Below are 24,463 nucleotides of genomic sequence, written 5' to 3'. Positions count from 1 at the left end.
TTTCCCTTTAACGACCTATTCCCAAACTGACACTGAAGCCTCTTTTTCCCCTGCATGTTTTTTTTAATTATTTTTTTTAATATATAGATCTTTTCTTTTCCTTTGATATTTGTGCTTTTTAAAAAAAAAAAAAAGAAAAAAAAAAAAAAAAGCCCACCAGGCTCAGAGTTGCGTTGTTTTGGGGTTCATCAGTTTGGGATCACTGTAAGCGGTTGCTAGCTCTGTACATAGCGGTGGATCTCCTCCGTCCGCCGCCAATCACAGCCGCCGACGGCAGTTTTTGGCGGCAGCTGTTTTTTTCGTTTTTATTTTTGGTTTTTGTACAGGAGGCTCAGATTTCTGTCGGGTGGTTTCTGGACGGACGTCGGTTTTTTTGCCTCCGCCGGCCAGCCGAACTCCCCGCCGCCGCCAGCCGCCGCCGTCTCTTCGCTAGTGCAGAACCAAAGGAAGGTGGTGGAAACGGCCACACGGCCTCACGCTCCTATTTGCTGTGTTTTCTGGGGACGAAGGCGGGTTTTTAAGAAGAAAATCAAGCCCCGCCCACCCCACAGAAATGCTCTTTGATCTCTCTTTGTGTTCACGATTGTTCTTTATTCTTTGACTGAATTGATCCTGCAGTATATATATATATACTATATAAATATATATATATATATACACCTCCTCTGTCCCTTTCGTTGGACTTTTCTCTGGGCGAGAAGACAAACGACGGACGTCTTTATACAACTGGATCTTCTGGGTATTTATTTGTGCATTTGTAAGGAATCTTAACACATTTCTAAATATGTTTGAGCCTAGTATTATTAGACACCGTTTGTACATTATAATAGCGGAGGTGTTCAGTGTCATATCTGATGTCTGGTATGTATGCTTTACCATTATGTGTGCCAATAAACCGTGCTTACAAAAAGGAGCCTGCGTGGGTTTGCGGTGCGTGTCGTTGGGCCGAGGCGGGCGACGTTCTGGGCTTTGCTTTGTTTTCAGCCGTCAACTTTAAAAACAGAACTAGAAGTGCAGACGTGTCTCTGCGAGGCTCGTCTTCCAGCCGTCCTGAAGCTTTCGATCATGTTGCATCATTGTCAAAATACACTTTCGAACAACTTTGTGTAAGAAAACGCGGCGTTCCTGCAGAATCATCAAAGAGTGCCGTTAAATTCTCAGCTTTATAGTAAAGGTTTATTTGTTCATGCGTCGTGGGGGACTGTGTAATTGGTGTAAGACTTTCCGCCATGTCTTTTTTATCCTTTGTTGATTAGTGGCTAAAGGAGGCTTCAGGAAATGTTATTCCCTTCATACACGTGACATTTATTCAGATAATGAGTCGGTTCTTTTTCTTTAACTACACTTAATGATCGTTTCAGGAGAAAGTGGCAGAAGCAGCAGTAATGAGGCACACAGAGTTACACCCTGCGATCCCCGAGACACCCACAATGCACTGCGGCAAAGTGCGAGACATTAAGGTTTGGTCATTATTACGTTTGTCCAGAAAGTTGTTTGCTTTTCTCTTTATCCCCCCAGATGCTGTTAATTCAACAGGAATGTGAGTTGATTATTGGTGAACCTGCTTCAGTCAGCCGCAGAATAAAACATAGCGGCTCCTCCAACTTACAATTGGAGCTCAGAGTGAAACTTTTCCTCAGTGGGAAGAGTCGTGAGCCTGTTGTTGGGTAGACTTCCGATCCTGGGAGATTTCGTGGAGCTTTGGCGACACCAAGTGGGCGGCGGAGGTACTGCAATAACATTCAGCCCCCGCTGCTGTTCACAATGAACTGTTTGTGTTTCAGCAGCTCTGCAGGAGAATCAAAACAAACCCAGTGGCTTTAACTTATTATCTCAAGCTTTTTCATCGCCTCACTTCATCGCACGTTCTTTCTTTACTCAGTTCGGCAGGAAACGGTGAATATGCTGCACACAACTTTGTTTTCCTTTCATTTAATTGCCTTTAAATTGTATGTTTGATTCCACACAGATAATTCGACGATGCTTTTTGAATCGTTTGTTTTAAAAATGTATAAAAAATAGTTTTAATACAGAATCCTGAGTATACTTTGATCTTCTCCAGACAGTGATATTCTAACAACTTGCGTCACAAACGTGGCCAATATTATAAAAAAAAGAAATACATTAAAAATCAGCATTTAATTTTTTCATATATTTAGTTTGGTGTGTCGTACCATATATTACAAATATACCAAGAAATAAATAATATGAGACATGACAATGATATGATTGTTTTATATTAATACAAATGCATATAAACACATTTAGTGACAAACGTTAGTTATGATGAAATATTTAACATATATTAATTGTGGGAGTAACTTATTAATGATTTATAAAATAATGAAATAATAATCAATGACCAACCAATATATTCTTATACAAATATTTATAATTTATCATTAATATTTTAATAATCAAATAAATTAAGTTGGAAATCCAACAGTCAATCAAACTGAAACTGAAAGTTGAAAACTTGAATAAAAAAGTTGTATCATTAAACACAAACTTGAATTTAGTTTAAAATTCAAACGAAACTTGAATAAAATTTTAATATATGAACATTAAACTGAAACTTTGATCAATTAGCTTGAAAATACAACATATAGCTGGAAATTAAACACGTTTTTTTAATTTAGTTGAAAATCTAAACAAAACTTTGAAAAAAATTAAGTCGAGGATTCAACTGAAACCTAAAGTTTAATCTTCAAGAAAAGCTAGTTGCAAACTTGAAGTAATAAAGTTGTTAATTAAACATTAGCTTTAAACTAAAAAAGAAACAAATAAATTCGGTTGAATATTAAAGTGGAACTTAAAGTTTAAACATCAAGAGAAGCTTAAATAAAGTTGAAAACTTGAACTAATAAAGATACAAATTAAACAGAAACGTGCATTTAGTTTAATAATTAAAAGAAACTCCAACAAATGAAATTTAAAATGATGAAAGTTAAACGGAACGTTCAATAAGTCAAGTTGAAAATGAAACTTGACCATGCGCGTCTCCGACAAATGACGTCGGTGTCGCGGGGTGATGACGTGGCGCCAAAGCAGCACGGCGGCCGGAGGAAAACATGGCGGAGGTGTCGGGCGCCGAGCTGTCAGAGGAGAAAGAAGCCGAGCCGGAGCTCAGGCGGAGGCTGAAGCGGCCGTGGGACGAGCTGCACCGCTCCGGGAAAGTCACTCTGGCCGCGGAGCTTCCGGAGACTTTGGGCTTCTACGACATCCGCGCGGTGCGGCGGGAGCAGCGCGAGCAGCCCGCAGGTAACCGACGGTCGCCTCGCGTTCACCGGACGACAATAACAAACCCGTGAACGTGTGTTCATGTGTTCATGTGTTCATGTGTTCATGTGTTCATGTTCTCACACCCGCCACACGCACACGTTTCCTTCGTTTCCCCCTCAGAGCCCGTTGACAGTCCGCCGTGTTTCCGTTGACGAGACAATAATAAACTGCTCCTCGTCACTCAAAACTACCGAATGAAGCTTTTAAAGCGTGTTTCTGATCCTCCGCCTCGTCGTCCAGCCATCAAACACACGTCCAGGATGTGTTTCCGACAATCTGAGATGGAAATCATTTGATATGTAATAAACCAGCTTGTACTGGTGTTACAGTAAATTCCGTCACGTGTTAAATCTGGTGCCCCCCGATCGGCAGGTGTTCTACTTCCGGCAATACTTGGCCCAGGTAAAGTGAATCTTCGTGTGTATTTTACACATTGTGAAGGTTGTTAAACAGCTTAAATAGAAATAATGAATATAAATAATATTGTCTTAGATGTTGAATTAACGATCAGAAATGAATTGAGGCTCATTGAGAGCATGAAGATTACAGGATTAATTAAACCATCAGTTTAGAGGAACCATATCAAACATCCACCACTCCTTTTAGAAATACAACTATTTCCTGATCTATATTTTATATAAAATTGTATTATTATTTTGTGTTTCGAGGCCGCGGAGCGTTAAATCACGGACAGTACACAACTTCGCCTCTCTTTCTGGTATTTATTTGTTAAAATATAAACCCCCCCCCCCCCCATTTCTTGATTGTACAACTTCAAACTCTCCATTAATCTGTTGGATTCTCATGAGTGATTTATGTGAGGTGGTTTGTGGAGCCGTCAGGCGCCGCTGGATTCTTATTCCACACTGAATGTGTCTGTAGCGACGTGAGTAAAGGTCACGTCTTACATCATGCAAACACTCCTGAATGAACACTGAGCGGCGTAAAGTACCATGTGTTGTACTCTGCAGCTCAGCTAGAAGGCTTTGGAGGTAAAAGTATTGTGTCTTCTCGTGTTTTTTTATTTACTTTCTGTCAAGTCGTCAGACATCAAATCTGACATTTGATTTATTCTCAGAGGCTGAGGGGAAGTGGACATGTGGACATCAGGGACAATAACGAGGACATTTACAGTCCAGTCTGACCGAGACGATGTGAAACAAGAGAGTCAGAGGTTCAGCAAACTGCAAACTTTATTCTCTATGAACCCACACTTCTCAGTCACTCTTCTCTTCACAAGACGAGAGAGAAAGAGAGAGAAAAGAAAAGCGTTTGTGAGAAGTGTGTTGATTGGAGGGTCGAGGCTGAAGCTCCGCCTCCCGTCCATCGGCGCCACACGCCAAAGTACATCAATTCTCCTGCGGTTGTAAATTGAATAAAGTGACTGGAAGCTTTTATTCTCTTCTGTTAATATTTTCTACAACTTGTCATGTCGACTGAACCTGATGATAAATAGGTACTTTTTCCTTTTTCTTTTCCAAACCCAGGATGATTTTATTCCCCAGAACGTTCGACCCTCTTGCAGTCCGGCTGTTTCCTCTCCTTCAGTGTTTGTTTCCAGCGAGCCGCCGGCTGCAGACAAAGCTTCGTTCTCACCGCTGCTCCGCTGTCGTTCCAGATCCGTCGCTGACCCGCTTCATCTGTGCCGAGCTCACCAGAGGCTACTTCCTGGAGCACAATGAGGCCAAGTACACGGAGCGCAGGGAGAGAGTTTACACGTGCATGCGTATTCCCAAGGAGCTGGAGAAGGTAGGGCACCGCCTTTCCCCTCCACCCGTCTGTCTGCCGGCGGCGTCACTCGTCACCTCATTTATCACTTTAACGCTCCGCCTCGATGAGGAGCAGGGACCGTTTTACATTGAATCCTCACTCTCTCATCGCAAAGCTTTGAAATAAGACATTTCTGGTTACTGATGAAAGAAATCGACACGTTTGAGCCTCGTTTCAAATTAGAATCAAGCAAATAACATGGTTTTCACCATGTAGCTTAATTAGTTTGGTGAATATAAAACTATTTGTAATTATCTGTATATAAAGGTGTAATATTATTATTATTGTCATTATTATATATTATAATGAGTATGAGATTACTCCTCATCAATACACATTACTTCTACACCTTCAGATGCAGAAACACAAATATGGATCATTTGAACCATGTGACAGTTTTTCGGGGTGTTTTTGTTTTTGTAGTTCACCAGTCGGCCTCCAGGGGGCGAGCTGGAGCAGTTTGACTTCTTCTGCAGCAGTAATGCTTCCTGTTTACTTTCCTTTAAAACAAAACAAACTAAACTCCTCTGAATTGTTTTTCATTGTGTGAAAGTTTATCCTCCAGCATCAGTCGTTCACCTGGCGAGGCGCTAATTCTGATCCTAATTCTGATCCTAATTCTGATCCTAATTCTGATCCTAGTTCTAATTCTGATCCTAATTCTGATCCTAATTCTAATTCTGATCCTAATTCTGATCCTAGTTCTGGTTCTAATTCTAATTCTGATCCTAATTCTGATCCTAATTCTGATCCTAATTCTGATCCTAGTTCCGATCCTAATTCCGATCCTAATTCCGATCCTAATTCCGATTCTAATTCCGATTCTGATCCTAATTCTGATCCTAATTCTAATTCTGATCCTAATTCTGATCCTAATTCTAATTCTGAATCAAATTCTGATCCTAATTCTGGTTCTAATTCTGGTTCTAATTCTGGTTCTAATTCTGATTCGAATTCTGATTCGAATTCTGGTTCAAATTCTGATCCTAATTCTAATTCTGATTCAAATTCTGATTCAAATTCTAATTCTGATTCAAATTCTGATTCAAATTCTGATCCTAATTCTGGTTCTCATTCTGGTTCTCATTCTGGTTCTAATTCTGATCCTAATTCTAATTCTGGTTCTCATTCTGGTTCTAATCCTGGTCCTGATCCTGGTTCTCCTGCTGACTGAAGCTCTTTATTCAGTCTCGTCCTGCTGGAAGCAGAAAACGTGTCCAAGTTGTTTTACTGTTTATTTAAGAGGAAATGTGAAACAGACGAGTCTCTGTGAGGTGGAAGCTGCAGGAGCAGCCCGAGGAGACCCTCCTCCACCTCCTCCACCCTCCTCCACCCTCCTCCACCCTCCTCCACACTCCTCCACACTCCTCCACACTCCTCCCCTCCCTCCTCCTTCCTCCCTCCTTCCTCCCTCCTCCACCCTCCTCCACACTCCTCCACACTCCTCCTCCACCCTCCTCCTCCTCCCTCCTCCTTCCTCCCTCCTCCTCCTCCACCCTCCTCCTTCCTCCCCTCCTCCTCCTCCACCCTCCTCCACCCTCCTCCTCCACCCTCCTCCTCCACCCTCCTCCTCCACCCTCCCTCCTCCACCCTCCTCCTCCACCCACCTCCTCCATCCTCCCTCCTCCACCCTCCTCATCCTCCATCCTCCCCTCCTCCACCCTCCTCCTCCTCATCCTCCCTCGTCCTCCACCCTCCTCCCTCCTTCTCCTCCACCCTCCTCCCTCCTTCTCCTCCACCCTCCCTCCTCCACCCTCCACCCTCCCTCCTCCACCCTCCTCCTCCCTCCTCCACCCTCCTCCTCCTCCACCCTCCTCATCCTCCCTCCTCATCCTCCCTCCTCATCCTCCCTTCCTTCCTTCCTTCCTTCCTTCCTTCCTTCCTTCCTCCCTTCCTTCCTTCCTCCCTCCCTTCCTTACTTCCTTCCTTGCTTCCTTCTGACCTGGAGGTTGTATTTTATTTTGTAGTTGATGCTGTTCGGCTTCTTCCTGTGTGTGGACGCCTTCCTGTACGTCTTCACTCTGCTGCCGCTGCGGGTGCTGCTGGCTCTGCTGAGGGTCGTCACCCTGCCCTGCTGCGGCTTCAGGTACACACACACAACACACACACACACACACACCACACACACACACACACACACACACACACACACACACACACACACACACACACACACACACACACAGAGTTTATTTTTTAGCATTCAGATAATTTGTTGTTTGAAAATAAGTCCAGTAAAGCAAAAGAATTTTTTAAAAATCCTGATTTCTGAACATTTCCTAGAGAATCCCGCTGTAAAACCAGTGTTTGCTGCCGGCGTCCAGCAGGGGGCAGCAGTGAGGACTGGTTCTATAGAAATGAGGCTGTGAATCTCACACTGCAGCTTTAAGGCAGATTTTCCATCAGTTTGATGACGTCAGGCAGCGTCACTGACCTGAACCTCCTGAGTGTTCAGTGTTTAACATCAGTGTGTGGATCTGCTGGACCAACACGTCTCAATCCTCCCACATGGATGATAAACATGTAATAAACAATGTTTGGTGGTTTATGCATCATGTAAAGTATGAAGAGTTCAGAGCACAAATATTCAGACACTCGTCTTCATTGTCTTTTCCTGACTTGAGGTTTGCTGATAAAACTCTGATCTTCTGTTCTTAAAGTGTCTGGATATTGAGCACTGCTGCAATTTTGATTTCTCGTCCTGTTCCTCCATTAAACGACTGACGCTAATGTGAACCGGCCGCTGTCGTCCTCCTGGGATTCTGAGCAGCGTCTTTTAAATAAACGAGGTCCTGGGATGAATCTTCCGCACGTTATTGTTTCATCATGGATTCTTATCGCCCGACTCTCTGAATTCCCCGTAAATAACCAAACTGCAGCGTTTCCACATGGAAGCGTCGCGGCGGCTCACCCGGTCAGCCACAACACTGTGACCGCCGGTCACTGTGGAGGTCGTGGGTGGAGGGTTGAGGGACCGATGGTGACGGAGGGGGGATTGACAGCTTCAGCTCCACCAGGTGACGGAGGTCTGAAGAGTTGATGAGAAGCAGGAAGAAGAACCAGTGAAAGTTTGACTGGATCTTAGTGGATCCATGTTTCCTTCACAACAAGCTGCTTCCTGCAGGTGGTTTTAATGTTCTGGCTGATCGGTGAGCATCGATGTAGACCCCCCCCTCCCCCCCCCCCTCCCCCCTCCTCCCTCACACTGTGTCTGGTTCTCCCCCTGCAGGGTGCGAACATGCCCCTACTGCAGAAGAAGCAGGTACGCCCCCCCCCCCAGGGCTTTAGACTCACCATCGCTGCCCTGAACTGCTCCACCCCCCCCCCCACCCCCACCCCCCCCCACCCCCCCCTCCTCCTTCAGCATCCATTCACCATCCCCCCTTCATCCTCATCTCGCCCCGGTGTGGTGAATCAAACCGTGAACAGGAACCTTGTTGTTGTTGTTGTTGTTGTTGTTGTTGTTGTAGCAGAAGACATCAGTGATATAATTAATATTACAATTGAGGACTGAGTCAAGCCGACTGGTCATTCAGCCTCTGGTTCTCCGTAGGTTCTAGGTTCCTCCAGCGGGGGGCGCTGTGGCCTCATGGAGACCAGGAGAACCGGTTCTCAGTGTGACAGAACAGTAAATGTTGACTAATAAATCACTTCTTCATGTTCTGTAGAAACTCCGTTAACCTTTCAGCCAATCACTGAGCAGAGAAAAGTCCAGATGTTCATCAGCTGCTCAGCCGTTCAGGAGACACTTGATTAAAGTGATTTACTCGTCTTCCTCTCGCCCATCTTTCCTCTCGCCCGTCTCTCCTCTCGCCCGTCTTTCCTCTCACCCGTCTCTCCTCTCGCCCGTCTCTCCTCTCGCCCGTCTCTCCTCTCACCCGTCTCTCCTCTCGCCCATCTTTCCTCTCGCCCGTCTCTCCTCTCACCCATCTTTCCTCTCGCCCGTCTTTCCTCTCGCCCGTCTCTCCTCTCGCCCGTCTCTCCTCTCACCCATCTTTCCTCTCGCCCGTCTCTCCTCTCGCCCGTCTCTCCTCTCACCCATCTTTCCTCTCGCCCGTCTCTCCTCTCGCCCGTCTCTCCTCTCACCCGTCTCTCCTCTCGCCCATCTTTCCTCTCGCCCGTCTCTCCTCTCACCCATCTTTCCTCTCGCCCGTCTTTCCTCTCGCCCGTCTCTCCTCTCGCCCGTCTCTCCTCTCACCCATCTTTCCTCTCGCCCGTCTCTCCTCTCGCCCGTCTCTCCTCTCGCCCGTCTCTCCTCTCGCCCGTCTTTCCTCTCGCCCGTCTCTCCTCTCGCCCGTCTCTCCTCTCGCCCGTCTCTCCTCTCGCCCGTCTTCCTCCAGTCGTCTCCAGACATGATTCACAGTCACTCGTCTTCTCGCCGCTCCGGAGGACAAATGAGCTTTTTCTTTTAAATCAGCCGCCAGATGAGAGGGTGAGGAAGATGACGAGGGTGAGGAGGGGTGAGGAGGGTGAGGAAGATGACAAGGGTGAGGAAGATGACGAGGGTGAGGAAGGTGATGATTGGAACCAGGGATCTCCACAGTCCCAGCCGGGACGAACCGTCGTGCTTTAAAAACCCTCCCCAGTCGTGGGACTCGTCCCCACGTTTTTTTTTCACTTGGCGGGCGTTTGAGGGCGTTTCAGAGCGTTTGAGGACATTTTAGGATAGTTGAGGACATTTTGGGACGTTTGAGGACGTGTGAGGACGTTTTAGGATATTTGAGGACGTGTGAGGACGTTTTAGGATATTTGAGGACGTTTTAGGACGTTTTAGGATATTTGAGGATGTGTGAGGACGTTTTAGGATATTTGAGGACGTTTTAGGATGTTTGAGGACGTTTTAGGATATTTGAGGATGTGTGAGGACGTTTGAGGATATTTGAGGACGTGTGAGGACATTTGAGGATATTTGAGGACATGTGAGGACGTTTGAGGATATTTGAGGATGTGTGAGGACGTTTGAGGATATTTGAGGACGTTTTAGGATATTTGAGGACGTTGTAGGGTATTTGAGGACGTTTTAGGATATTTGAGGACGTTTGAGGACGTTTTAGGATATTTGAGGACGTTTTAGGATATTTGAGGACGTTGTAGGGTATTTGAGGACGTTTTAGGATATTTGAGGACGTGTGAGGACATTTGAGGATATTTGAGGACATGTGAGGACGTTTGAGGATATTTGAGGATGTGTGAGGACGTTTGAGGATATTTGAGGATGTGTGAGGACGTTTTAGGATATTTGAGGACGTTTTAGGATGTTTGAGGACGTTTTAGGATATTTGAGGATGTGTGAGGACGTTTTAGGATATTTGAGGACGTTTTAGGATGTTTGAGGACGTTTTAGGATATTTGAGGATGTGTGAGGACGTTTGAGGATATTTGAGGACGTGTGAGGACATTTGAGGATATTTGAGGACATGTGAGGACGTTTGAGGATATTTGAGGATGTGTGAGGACGTTTGAGGATATTTGAGGACGTTTTAGGATATTTGAGGACGTTGTAGGGTATTTGAGGACGTTTTAGGATATTTGAGGACGTTTGAGGACGTTTTAGGATATTTGAGGACGTTTTAGGATATTTGAGGACGTTTTAGGATATTTGAGGACGTTGTAGGGTATTTGAGGACGTTTTAGGATATTTGAGGACGTGTGAGGACATTTGAGGATATTTGAGGACATGTGAGGACGTTTGAGGATATTTGAGGATGTGTGAGGACGTTTGAGGATATTTGAGGACGTTTTAGGATATTTGAGGACGTTGTAGGGTATTTGAGGACGTTTTAGGATATTTGAGGACGTTTTAGGACGTTTTAGGATATTTGAGGACGTTGTAGGATATTTGAGGACGTGTGAGGACGTTTGAGGATATTTGAGGACGATTTAGGATATTTGAGGACGTTTGAGGACGCTTTAGGATATTTGAGGACGTTTGAGGACGTTTTAGGATATTTGAGGACGTTTTAGGATATTTGAGGACGTTGTAGGATATTTGAGGACGTTTGAGGATATTTGAGGACGTTTGAGGACGCTTTAGGATATTTGAGGACGTTTGAGGACGTTTTAGGATATTTGAGGACATGAGGACGTAGCACTGTGAGGTTGTGAGGTTTGTTTTAAACAGGTAACGGGTATTTCGATGCAGAAAAACGCCTGGAAATGTCTATTTTGTGTAAATATTTGTGTGTGAATTGGAAATTGATACATTTATTGATTGTTTATTGTTGTTTGATATTTGGATTTTATTTTCTTTGGCAAAACAATTGGATGTTTATGTTTCTGGTTGGTACGTTTTGATTTGGTGTTTTCTTTGCGATAGTGACCTTCCGTACGTCAACATGAATAAATATCGTAGAACCACTCCCTGTAGGTGAGGACGTGGTGAAAAGCAAACCAAGCAGTTGTTCATGTGAAACGACGGTCAGAGGAGCAGCAGTGGAAAACGACTCTGGGTCCTCAGAGGGACTGGAGCGGGACTCTGGTCAGTCACCAGTCAAAACTGCTGACATCAGCAATATGCAGACGTGGCTGAGCTAAGCTCCCGGCAGCTCCTCCAGTAGTGAAGGCTCAACAGACGCTGCTATGGATTTGTCAGCCTTCCTCTTAACCCAAAGCTTCTGCTGCAAAGCCACAGTGAATAATTAAGAAAGCTGCCCGGCTGCCACACGTGGTTCTAAGACCGTCAGGAGGCTTTGATCTTCCTGGAGCCTCCACGTTCGTCTGGAACATTTCTGTTCTTTCCACTGAGACGTTCTCATGAGGATAGACGCTGCAGCAGCAGGGAGGCCTCGTGGTTTGACTGGGGTTTGTTTGTTTGTTTGTTGAGAGAAACACTGATGGGATCTGATGTGATGCAGGTTGAACAAAACACCACGGGACAAAGGAGCCGTCTCGCAACGAGACGCGTCCCCTGAATCAGATAACTGCAGTATGAGGGGCGAGATAGCGCGTTAATATTCCACATTGTGCCGCGGTATCGCTGCTCGCCGCCGCCGCCTCGTGTGTTTCATCTCATTCTGAACAGAAATGAAAATGTGTGATGAAACAGTGAACGGCTTCCTGGCCTCTTTGATCTGCAACACCTTTCTAGAAGCCCGGCTAGAAATGTGTGTGTGCATCCATGTTCACACCTTTTCCCCCGGTGTCCGTGTGTGTGTGTGTGTCTGTCTGTCTGTCTGTCTGTCTGTCTGTCTGTCTGTCTGTCTGTCTGTCTGTCTGTCTGTCTGTCTGTCTGTGTGTCAGTTTTCCACTCACATGCATGTGAAGCATCGACGGCCTTTTGTTAGCATGCGGCGCTGCATCGAGATGCTCTAAGATGTTTAGCTGCTTATTGATCCAGACCCTTTGATCTTTCTCTTTGTGCGTGTGTGTGTGCTCAGCGGGTCCCGGCTGCTGCAGCCTGCTCAGGTGTGCGACGTGCTGAAGGGCCTGATCCTGCTGCTCTGCTTCTCCATGATGCACTACGTGGACTACTCCATGATGTACCACCTGATCCGGGGCCAGTCCGTCATCAAGCTCTACATCATCTACAACATGTTGGAGGTACCGCTGACCTCAGCACCACCTAGCACCACCTAGCACCTCCTAGCACCACCTAGCACCGCCCAGAACCTCCTAGCACCTCCTAGCACCACCTAGCACCACCTAGCACCACCTAGCACCACCTAGCACCACCTAGCACCACCTAGCACCTCCTAGCACCGCCCAGCGCCACCTCCTACCCTTCATGTCACAAGCTTTACATCGACTCTGTAGGTAAACAGAGGAGACGCCATGTCTGCAAAACCCTGGTTGTTTACATGTTTTCATGCATATTCAAGGTTCAAGGTGTTTTATTGTCATATCACCAGTAAAAGCAGGTTTCACAGTGAATGAAATTCTTATTTTGCCGTCTACCCTGGAGCCGACATACATAAATAAGTAAGTATATACACAAAAAATAGAATAAAATAAAATAAAACAACAGTAACAGAGCAGTGCAGAAATATTAGTAAGAAAGTGAGACGTGCAAAATGTAAGCATGTCAGAAGCTGTTCAGAATAAATATATCTATTATATAAATTCATATCTGTGTGTAGTTTGTCAATGAGACCATAGATGCTCATCACAAGTGAAAGAAATGATCTTTATCAAGATGAATTCCCAGATTTCCCGTGCAGACTGAGTGAGTGGTGTTTGTGTGTCAGGTTGCAGATCGTCTGTTCTCGTCCTTCGGCCAGGACATCCTGGACGCCCTGTACTGGACGGCCACGGAGCCCAAGGAGCGCAAGAGGGACAGTATAGGAGTCATCCCTCACTTCCTCATGGCCGTCTTCTATGTGTGTATCCTCACCCCCGGTCCAAACGGCTCACTTTAAGCCGCTCCCGCAACATTTTAACACAAGAAACAAACAGAAACAGTGTCTATAAGCTGCAGGTGTCCACGTTGGGATTTTCATCAATTCTCGCAAATCTGTCTTTCATAGTGCTGGAAGTTCCTGTTGTGCCTCGTGCTCCTGCTGCGAAGCTGCAGACACACAGAGACAGAGACACAGACACAGACACAGAGAGACAGACAGAGACACAGAGAGACATACAGAGAGAGACACAGACACACAGAGACACAGACAGAGAGACACAGAGAGACAGACAGACACAGAGAGACACACAGAGAGACAGATACAGAGAGACACACAGAGACACAGAGAGACAGACAGAGAGACACAGAGAGACAGACAGACAGACACAGAGAGACACACAGAGACACAGAGAGACACACAGAGACATACAGAGACAGACAGAGAGACACACAGAGACACAGAGAGACAGACAGAGACACAGAGAGACAGACAGAGACACAGAGAGACACACAGAGACACAGAGAGACAGACAGAGACACACAGATGGACAGACAGAGAGACACACAGAGAGACAGACAGAGACACAGAGAGACACACAGAGACACACAGAGACAGACAGAGAGACACACAGAGACACAGAGAGACAGACAGAGACACAGAGAGACACACAGAGACACACAGAGAGACAGACAGAGACACAGAGAGACAGACAGAGACACAGAGAGACACACAGACACAGAGAGACACACAGACACAGAGAGACACACAGAGACAGACAGAGAGACACACAGAGAGACAGATACATAACCAAAAAGCATTTTATCTCTGTTGATGAAGTATTTTATTGGTTATTTGCTGATTGTGAGAATGAAGATTCCTCCAGCACTCTAGTTTACGTGATGCACCTGAATGCATCATTGACGTCAGTCAGCTCCTGGTGCTCCTGACGGGAAGCAGCAAGACGAGGTCACCAGGAGCACTAATGTCACTTTTAAGGCCAGTTCTGGAGAATCAGAGGCTGCAAACAGCAGGAATCTACATGAGGAAGTAGAATCTGGCTGCTTGAAGCCCGTTAACCTGCAAAAATACATAAATTAGCCTCGTCGTGTTAAAAGCTGCAGTTCAAAGAGTTGGAAATAAGTTGCTCATCGTCCAGGAAATCCAGTGTTTAGCGCTGAACCCTAGTATTTTATTCTTCAGCAGTACGGTCTCTGATGAAATGCTGCACTGCTTCACTGATAATCTCCAAATCTGTTTTAATCATTTTTATAGGCCAACAGAAAGACTTCAAGACAAAATAAAAAACATTAACAAAAACCTATGAATTATACAAAAGAAGTCTGGAAATTAGTTTGGCAGAAATAATTTCAACGTAAATCATGAATATAATTCCATTATGTGGTGCTTCTCCTCACTAAGTGTGTTGGATCGAAGCTTCCTGCTCACTGAGTCCAGGAGGAAGTTACCGCCACGAGGAATCACACACAACGTGTTTCCACAAAGAAACAATCCGGCAAAGACTTGATTTCCTTATTTTTCTGTATGTGTGTAGTTTATTTATTCATGAGTCCGGAGGAGAAGTGATGAACTGTGTGAATAAAAGATGAGTTCAGCCGGGGTAGTGCCAGGCTTATAAAGTGTTTTTGAGTCTGTTTGAGAAATATTATTCCTGCAAACGGAGTTTAAAAGGAGTTCAGCAGAATTAATCAACGAGTTCATGCTAATTTCAATCAAAGAGCGTTGGTTCGCCAGGCTGCACAGGTGTTTCTCTGCTTCAGACGGAGTCTCTGCTTACTGGAATTAACGTTCACAGCTTCTTTTTTAATCTCTTATTTTCCTGAGTGTCTTTCCTCCAGTCCTTCATTCAATCCTCATCATGGTCCAGGCCTCCACGCTGAACGTCGCCTTCAACTCCCACAACAAGTCGCTGCTCACCATCATGATGTCCAACAACGTCAGCACACACACACACACACACACACACACGGTTCTAAAAGCTGCCTACACTGATTTTCCTCCAGAACACATGCGAAGGCAGGATTAAACGTTATTTGCATGCAGCTGAATCCCAGAAAGTGACGAACCGTCGCTGCAGCAACATGACAGTTTGTCTTCGTTTCATAAAGATGCTGACTTGGTTCTTTTTTTTTTCTTTTGTTGTTGTTGTTTTTCTTCTCCGCCCAGTTCGTGGAGATCAAAGGGAGCGTGTTCAAGAAATTTGAGAAGAACAACTTGTTCCAAATGTCCAACAGTGGTAAGAGACCGAATACCAAATCACTGTTACTTAGGTTTGTTGGAAGTGGCGGGGGAAGGGGCATTTAGTATTTTTAGCTCTCATCAACAAATGATATACGAGAGAAACGATGGAGGAACATGTGTAGAGCTGGTGTGTCGACGCAGGATGTTTAATATAAAGCACATGGATCAAAGCAGAGGCAGAACCTCTGGTTTTGTTATTTATCCGTCCTTCTTCTCGATGCTTGATTCAAACATGTGAGGTCAGTTTACATTCAGAGACAAATCGATGACTAATAATAATATTTCTGAGCCGTAGGAGGAAATTAAAGTCCCCAGTGAAAACCACGAGTCTGATCATCGTGTTTCCTGAGCTGTAAAGGAATAAAGCAGACGCTTTGATCTGCTCGGTACATTGTGAATTTCCTTTGAGGCTCTCAGGGGTGTTTGCATGTCGGGTGTTGTTGTTGTCGCCCAGCGAGAGGAGGAGACAATGAGACCTAATCAGCTGTGGTTTAGCGAGCTGTTGCTCTGCAGCCGTTATCTGCAGGCTGCTGATAAAGCCGTGACAAACATTCTCTGCTAAGTGACGTTCGGTCGGTGTTTTACAGAAGGAACTGCGGTAAAAACCTCCAAACGCTGCCGTCATGTCTGCTACCGGGGTTCCAGCAGCTCTGAAATAGAAGAGTCGCTTGTCTTGAAGAACATGTGGTTCCACGTGTTCTGCTGAAGCTAACGGTTGCTTTCATCTCACAGACATCAAAGAGCGCTTCACCAGCTATGTTCTCCTACTCATCGTCTGCCTCAGGAACATGGAGCAGTTCTCCTGGAACACAGGTAGTGGCCTCTGAGGAACGCCTCCTCCCTTCAGCATCACGTCCAGGTCCAAATAAAACCCTTAAAGGTCCAAACGACAGACCGAGTCAGTACTGGGGTCGGTGGTCGCCGAGCAGCGACTTTCCTGCTGCTCCGGCTGAACCTCTGCAACCCTTCAGAGGTTTTCCTCCAGAGGTTTTCCTTCAGAGGTTTTCCTCCAGAGGTTTTCCTCCAGAGGTTTTCCTTCAGAGGTTTTCCTCCAGAGGTTTTCCTTCAGAGGTTTTCCTCCAGAGGTTTTCCTCCAGAGGTTTTCCTCCAGAGGTTTCCTCCAGAGGTTTTCCTCCAGAGGTTTTCCTCCAGAGGTTTTCCTTCAGAGGTTTCCTCCAGAGGTTTTCCTCCAGAGGTTTTCCTCCAGAGGTTTCCTCCAGAGGTTTTCCTCCAGAGGTTTTCCTCCAGAGGTTTTCCTCCAGAGGTTTCCTCCAGAGGTTTTCCTCCAGAGGTTTTCCTTCAGAGGTTTTCCTTCAGAGGTTTTCCTTCAGGGAGGTTTTCCTTCAGAGGTTTTCCTTCAGGGAGGTTTTCCTCCAGAGGTTTTCCTCCAGAGGTTTTCCTCCAGAGGTTTTCCTTCAGAGGTTTTCCTCCAGAGGTTTTCCTCCAGAGGTTTTCCTCCAGAGGTTTTCCTTCAGAGGTTTTCCTCCAGAGGTTTTCCTCCAGAGGTTTTCCTTCAGAGGTTTTCCTCCAGAGGTTTCCTCCAGAGGTTTTCCTCCAGAGGTTTTCCTTCAGAGGTTTTCCTCCAGAGGTTTTCCTTCAGGGAGGTTTTCCTTCAGAGGTTTTCCTTCAGAGGTTTTCCTCCAGAGGTTTCCTCCCGCCTGTCGGCTGGAATCACAGACCAGCAGAACCTCGGCTGTGCTGCAGCAGCAATAACTCGCCTCCTCAGCTGGAATCTGCATTTAAACCGCATCAAAACCTGATTTATATTTGTCAGCACGACACTTATTGTGTAAATAATGTATATAGGGATGTGAAGAGGTGTGATTTAGTTTCATGATGCTGCTGATCATTTAGTGAACGAATCAACTACTGAGAAAGTCAAACCATGAAAATGGACAGAAACCTTTTAAAATGTAAGCCCCCTCACTGTCCAATTTTAAAACTTGTCTTAAAACCCATTTTTATTCTTTGGCTTTTACCTCAGCGTGAGACTCTGCTCTGCTTTTAGTGCCTTCGTTTTTTTTTGTTTTTGTTTTTGTTTTAACTTTTAATGCTTTGTTTATTGTTTTACCATCTGATTGTTTTTATTGCTTTACCTTTTTTATTGTTTTTATGTTTTTATGTTGCCTCTTATATTTTTATTTCAATGTACAGCACTTTGTCTCAGCTACGGCTGCTTAAAGCGCTTTATAAATAAAGTTGAGTTGAGTTGAGTAAAAGCGTGTCCCCCCCCCCCCCCCCCCCCCCCCTCAGACCACCTGCTGGTGCTGCTCCCCGACGTCTTCATCGTGGTCGTCTCGGAGATCGCCGTGGACGCCATCAAACACGCCTTCATCACCAAGTTCAACGACATCCCTGCAGACGTGAGGGAAACACTGGAACCGGCCTTCCTTCCCGTTTTCCTTCTCACTGTGTTTCTCCCTCCAGGTGTACAGCGAGTACCGAGCCAGCCTGGCCTTCGACCTCGTCAGCAGCCGGCAGAAGAACGCAAGTGACCCCCAACGTCCCTGTTGTCCATTCTGACCTGTAGGACCACCACTGACTGTGTGTGTGTGTGTGTGTGTGTGTGTGTGTGTGTGCAGGCCTACACGGACTACAGTGACTCGGTGGCCCGGAGGATGGGCTTCATCCCGCTGCCTCTGGCGGTTCTGGTGCGTCGTCCTGCTGCTCTGTTCACGTTTATTCCTTCTGGTTTCCGTTCCCTGATTCGTCCTGTTGTTTCCTCGCCAGCTGATCCGAGTGCTGCTGAGTTCAGTGAAGGTTCAGGGAGCGCTGGCGTACACCTGCGTCTTCCTCTTCTACCTGGGGTGAGTCCGTCCTCGTCCTCCTGGGACTTAACGGCCCCCGTCGTTCTGACCGGGACGTCTTCATCTGGCCAGACGGACCTGTAGGTTCTAGACCAGGGGTCGGTCCCACTGCAGTCCATCCCGTAGGGACGTAAGGAGGCAAGGCCACCCAGAGCGCGGTCCCTACAAAGAGTGGTAGAATGTAGGGTCGTGAACGACGCAGCGATGTGACGTCATTACAACAATAAAGGATGAAGAACGTAGAATTGCGGCTGCAGGTCATGACAGCGGCTCAACTGGGAGCTTCCTGTACCTTTCACAGTAAAAGCCCACAGTCCCAGGAGGTTCATTCCAGACTTGTTGAGAGTGACGGAACATTCTAGTGAATTCCACAACAACTACAGGACATTAAAGACACACCATCACACTCATGGTTCTAACAATCCAGATCTCCCACATTTATCTTCTATTTTAATAATGTGGAGCGATAAAGGAGCTGAGAGCTGCAATGCATTGTGGGAGTTTCTGTTTGTGGTGTTTTAAATGTAATTATTGGGGGTTATGTTAGGTTTGTAGTGTTTTTGTTGCTTAGTTCATGTAGTTTAGTTTATTAGTTGTAAGTCGTCAACCAGCAGTGAAGAAGGTTTTGTGTGTCGTGTCGTCCTGGCATGGTCTTCCTGTGGGACTGTCAAAATAAAGTGTGTGTGTCTCTGGGTGTTGAGTTCAGTGTTAAACGGGACCAAGTGGCTCTGTGAGCGTTAGAGGTTGTCGACCCCTGATCTGGAGTGTTTCACCACGTGTGCGACCGTCTCGTTCAGCCACAGAGACAAACATGCAGAGATTCGCTCACACGAGCATTCCTGCACAGTTTTGCCGGCGGAGGCTGACGGAGGCTGACGGAGGCTGACGGAGGCTCAGCAACACATGCAGCCGCAGTCATAAACACGCATTCAGCTGCAGAGGAACACGGTTACATAAGCATTAGCACGGCGCCGCGCCGCTGATGGCCTCGCTCATTCTCATTCGCCGGGTCCCGTCGGGCCCGTACCATTGAAGAGCCCCCCCCCCCCCCCCGGGGGGGTGGGGGAGGGGGGTGGGGGGGTAGTGTTGTCATCTCCAGTGCCCATCTCTGGCCTCCGCTCTAAAAATAGCCTCGTCTCCGACGGACTGCTGCGCCCTGGCAAAGATTCAGCCGTGCTGACACGCTCTGCCCCCCCCAACACCGCCACACACACACGCTCTGCCCCCCGCCCCCCCCCGTCACAGCCAGCGCTGCTCCACAGACCCAAATGTGTCCGTCTCTCACTCGTCAGTGTCGCGGTCGCAGCAAAGCCCAGAAACACAGAAGGGATGCTGTGTATCTGGAAACCAGACGCTGGAGGAGTCGCCATGGCGACGGCGCTGCTCAGGGTGGTTCTGTGACGGTGTGACGGTGTGACGGTGTGACTCTGTGACGGTGTGACTCCAAGAAGGCGTCACCTCACTTTATAAGCTTGTCGTTCATAAAGTGTTGTTGGTTTTAAGTGGCCACAGTTTGCTTGACAAAAGAAGTGACGTTTCCATAATATTCCTATTTTTGAGGCTCACCTCTGACCTGCGACCGACCAGTTTATGGTCAATCGGACCGGGTCGTTACAACCGGTACCTTCTTCACGTCTCCAGTCTGGTTGGTTGTTGTGTGTCTCCAGTCTGGTTTGCTGTGTCTCCAGAGAAAGACTGGTTGTGTGTCTGCAGGCTGGTGACACTGAAGGTCCTGAACAGCATCGTGCTGCTGGGGAAGTCCTGCCTCTACGTCAAGAGGGCCAACATGGAGGACAAGCTGTTCGAGAAGCCGCCTGCTGCCTCCGCCTCCAGCAGGAGTCCTGGGAAGGACCAGGCCAGGAGTCCCACGCCTTCAGGTAACCGGGGGTAACCGGGGGTCACCAGGTAACCAGGGGGCAGACGCCAGCCTGCAGGAACGGGTGATTTGACTCTCCATGCAGCAGAATCCTCTCCTCCGTCACTTTGCAGTCAAACTGGTTCTGGAGCAGAATCAGAAAACTTCTGGAGGTTTGAGGTTTTATTTTCCTTCTTGACGTTTCAAAGCGTCGAGACTTGAGAGACGCCGTCTGCTGCAACTGATCTAAATGAGGCGTCCTGGGATTCCATCTGGCTGACGAGTAATGATGCTCTCCGGCGGCCTCTCGTCTCGGCGCCAGATCTCAGTAGATCATAGTGGATATCAGTAGATCTCGGTGGATCTCAGTAGATCACAGTAGATCTCGGTGGATCACAGTAGATCTCGGTGGATCACAGTAGATCTCGGTGGATCTCAGGATCACAGTGGCTCATAGTAGATCTCAGTGGATATCAGTAGATCACAGTAGATCTCGGTGGATCACAGTGGATATCGGTATATCTCAGTAGATCACAGTGGATCTCAGTAGATCATGGTGGATCTCAGTGGATCTCGGTAGATCTCAGTGGATCTCGGTAGATCTTGGTGGATCTCAGTATGTCTCAGTAGATCACAGTGGATCTCGGTATATCGCAGTAGATCACAGTGGATCACAGTGGATATCGGTATATATCAGTAGATCCCGGTGGATCACAGTGGATCTCAGTAGATCACAGTAGATCTCAGTGGATCACAGTGGATCTCAGTAGATCACAGTAGATCTCGGTGGATCTGAGGAAACGTCGAGGTGTGAAAGAAGAGGAGGAACTTCCACTCTGCTTGATGGAAGAAGGTTTTCCCTCCAGTTCAACGCTGCTCGTTCAGGTTCTGCAGTCGAACTCCAGGTTTCCCCAACAGAAGTAGTTGGTGGTAGTTCTGCACATGCTCAGTAGAGGAAAACTATTTATAGAGGGATGATTGAGGAGGAAAAGCCTCAGAAGTTCCTTCCAGAGTCTCAAACAGGTTTGGTCTGTTTCTCTCCGTCCTCTCAGGAGAATCCAGGGTGGAGAAGGTTGTTCCTGCAGGCGGCAGCCAGCCTCCACCCTCCATCTCCACCCAGCCGGCCCCCCGGGCCCCCCTCCCCCCCTCCACCCCCCGCCGACCCCCCCGCCGCCGGTCCTCCTCCTCCTCCAGCTGAGCCTGAACCTCCTGCACCGCCGCCCCCCGAGGAGGAGCAGGAGCAGGAGCAGGAGGAGCAGGAGGACCCCGACGCCAAGAACCGACCCCCCAACAAAGACCTCCTGGAGATCGACCGCTTCACCATCTGCGGGAACCGAATCGACTGAGCCGCCGCCGCCGGAGAACCACGAACCGCTGGGAGGCGGAGCCTCGAGGCCCGGAGGCCGCCGAGCGCCAAGACAAGTTCCAAGACCAGTTCCAAGACCAGTTCCAGGACCAGTTCCAGGACCAGTTCCAGGACGAGCGCGTAGCGTCTGCAGGAACGCCGTCGCTTATCAGGACCTTGGAGCTCCGGGTCCCACCTGCTGGGAGGAAACCGGTACTGCAACAGGAGGCAGGAGGCGTGAGTTCAGGGGGTGTGTGTGTGTGTGTGTGTGTGTGTGTGTGTGTGTGTGTGTGTGTGTGTGTCTCAGCACACAGGCACTTCCTGTCTGAGCAGAAGTTCCTCAGCAGCCAAATCATTAAATCGTTAAAAACAGGTTTATTTTTACCCGTTAATTAAACACCAGGTTTACGTTCCCGGTCCTGACGTCTGATTGGCTCACAGGTTAAGTTCTTGATGATAATGAGACGTCTCGTCACACGCCGGGTGAAGCAGGTCTCCTCGCTGGAACATGGAGAACATGGAGAACCTGCAGCGCTGCGCCCAGGTTTTCTTCTGCTTTCAGGACTTTTAACACAAATCAACTGGTTCCGTGAGACGTGGAGCAGAAAAATCTAAAAGTACGTTTGTTTCTGAGGAGAATCAAACTACGTGATCTGCCTTTTATAAAAAACAGCCTCCAGTTCTATTAACGCCTCTAGAACGTAGAAAAGCGTTGTCGAGGCTGATCATCGTTCTAGTTAATCTTTATCTGGGGAAGTTTTGCACTGAAGGACCGGATCGTTTAATCTGGTCTCGTTTCTCACATCCGACTTTAATGTTTACGTCCCGGGAGGGTGGAGCAACATGTTCACTGTGTGTGTGTGTGTGTGTGTGTGTGTGTGTGTGTGTGTGTGTGTGTGTGTGTGTGTGTGTGTGTGTGTGTGTGTGTGTGTGTGTGTGTGTGTGTGTGTGTGTGTGTGTGTGTGTGTGTGTGTGTGTGTGTGTGTTTTATTTCATTGCGAGAGTGAAAAGTGGGCGGAGCCTCACGGAGCGTAAACAGAATGAGAGTTTCAGCCGAGCCAAAGTTTCCCGTTTCCTCCGGACATGAATTCAGTGTGAAACTGTTCCTGGATCAGTTTCCAGTCCGGAGGATTTCAGGGACAATCAAAGGGACCTGTTGTGTTTCTTTCATGCTTTTATAGTGAAATGTTGAACACGTCGGAGGTTCTTGCCTACAAATCCTCCTCCTGTCAAAGCCTGTCGATTCTGTGGGACGAGCAGCTGCTCGGCTGCTCGGCTGCTGCTCGTCTGCTGCTGCTGCTCGGCCGCTGCTCGTCCCACAGGATCTCTTCACTTGGTGAACAACCTGAATCACAGCAGGTCCCTCATAATGGACTCGGAGCAGAGCTGCTCTGTTTCCCCTCGTTGGGAACTCACTGAGCTTTTCCACCTGTAAATAAATAATATATTGAAGGTTTGAGCTGAACTGTCCGGTGTTTACACTTATCCACATGTATTTAATTCTATTTAAAGAGTATTTCTTCATAATGTCAGTGAGCGTTGTGAGAAGGAAGATAGTTCTATTTTTGGAGCTGAGATAATAATAATAATAATAATAATAATAATAATAATAATAATGATGATGTGTGTTGTGAAGCGTTGAAGCCAAAGTGTTCTTATGGAGCTGCGACGGTCCGGCACTGCTGCTCTCCCTTCTTTCATTCATATTGTATGAAAACACCTCTTTGGAATAATTAAAGCTTTGTTTTTTTGTAAACTGTGACGTTTTCCTGGTTGTTTGTGAGCGGCTTGTTTTGAATCCGCTAAACATTTTGCGACTCTGCAGAAGTGAAGCTGCGGCTGACATTTGTCTCGTCGACCATCGGAGCGACTTCATTTCCCCAAACGACTCGTCTGGAACCGTCAGAGACTCTGGATTCACCTTCACCTCCGATCCCATTCCGGTTTCCACAAAAACTCCAGTCCAAGTTTTCTCACCTCCCATCCAGGTATTGTTCCAAAACCTCCCCATCGCTGTATTAATGAGGAGAAATCCTCCATCAGCTCCACCATGTTTCAGCTCCACCCACTGGGACTATTTCAGGGAGTTTAGGGTGGAGGAGGACGTGACGGAGGAGTGACTCTCCTGCTAGCGGAGGAACGAGTCGTTCTCCCGGAGAGCTGGAGGTTTAAAACGCTGACGTCCGGCTGCAGAGCGCCTCCTGCTGGACGGCGGCTTCACAAACACTCACCTCCACACTTTGCGGCGTTTTGAGCGTAAAAATCCGTCCAAACAAGCGACGAGTCGTCATGAACAGTCGGTTAGCACGGAGAGCGCTACTTCCGTTAGCATGCTAAGCTAAGCTGGCTGCAAACTGTGGAACGGAATTCCTGACTCGTGACTCCGCGTCTCGTTGAGACTCGCCTCCGGTCAGGAAATCCAGTCCACGTTTTGCAGCAGAGGAACAGAAACATGTGGACTCGGTCCAGCAGAAGCTCAGATGAAGCTTCGTATCAGAACCAGGTCCAGATCCTGATCCTGGACCGGACCGGACCGGCTCCGTCCCTCCAGTGTTTGTGTCCTGATCACTTCCTGTAAGCCGAGTTTGTCTCTGCTGATGACCTCTGAGGTCAGACGGAGTAAATCTGCAGGACTTAAGCTCATTAGGAGCCTGGAGGAGGAGGAGGAGGAGGAGGAGGAGGAGGAGGAGCAGGAGGAGGAGCAGGAGGAGGAGGAGCCTCCAGGAGGAGGAGGAGGAGGAGGAGGAGCTGCTCCCCGCAGGCTGCGTGAGGCAGCAGTAGTAGTAGTAGTATTAACAGACAGTATTAG

At 47.4% G+C, this 24,463-nt stretch overlaps 1 protein-coding gene across 5 annotated transcripts; it reads left to right on the top strand.

The window, feature by feature from the left end:
* The first annotated feature begins 3,059 nt into the window (after positions 1-3,059).
* LOC308148187 (transmembrane anterior posterior transformation protein 1 homolog) lies at positions 3,060-23,368 on the top strand. 5 transcript variants are annotated; one of them, XM_080521632.1, is made up of 15 exons: positions 3,060-3,261; positions 4,901-5,031; positions 7,020-7,138; positions 8,282-8,314; positions 12,429-12,591; positions 13,236-13,371; positions 15,245-15,342; positions 15,573-15,642; positions 16,380-16,460; positions 17,901-18,010; positions 18,075-18,134; positions 18,230-18,298; positions 18,378-18,454; positions 20,168-20,331; positions 21,362-21,663. In XM_080521632.1, the coding sequence occupies exons 1-15, from the start codon at positions 3,072-3,074 to the stop codon at positions 21,505-21,507; spliced, it is 1,647 nt and encodes a 548-aa protein (XP_080377758.1). In that variant the 5' UTR covers positions 3,060-3,071; the 3' UTR covers positions 21,508-21,663. The 5 variants fall into 5 exon arrangements, with proteins under 5 accessions (XP_080377758.1, XP_080377757.1, XP_080377755.1 ...); XM_080521631.1 differs by having other exon boundaries at positions 13,269-13,371; positions 18,230-18,454; positions 21,362-23,368; XM_080521629.1 differs by having other exon boundaries at positions 18,230-18,454; positions 21,362-23,368.
* Positions 23,369-24,463: the final 1,095 nt, after the last annotated feature.

The sequence above is a fragment of the Blennius ocellaris genome, assembly GCF_963422515.1.
Source record: "Blennius ocellaris genome assembly, contig: SCAFFOLD_189, whole genome shotgun sequence".
In the NCBI taxonomy this organism is placed as follows: Eukaryota; Metazoa; Chordata; class Actinopteri; order Blenniiformes; family Blenniidae; genus Blennius; species Blennius ocellaris.
This window is presented reverse-complemented; position numbering and strand designations above follow the sequence as displayed.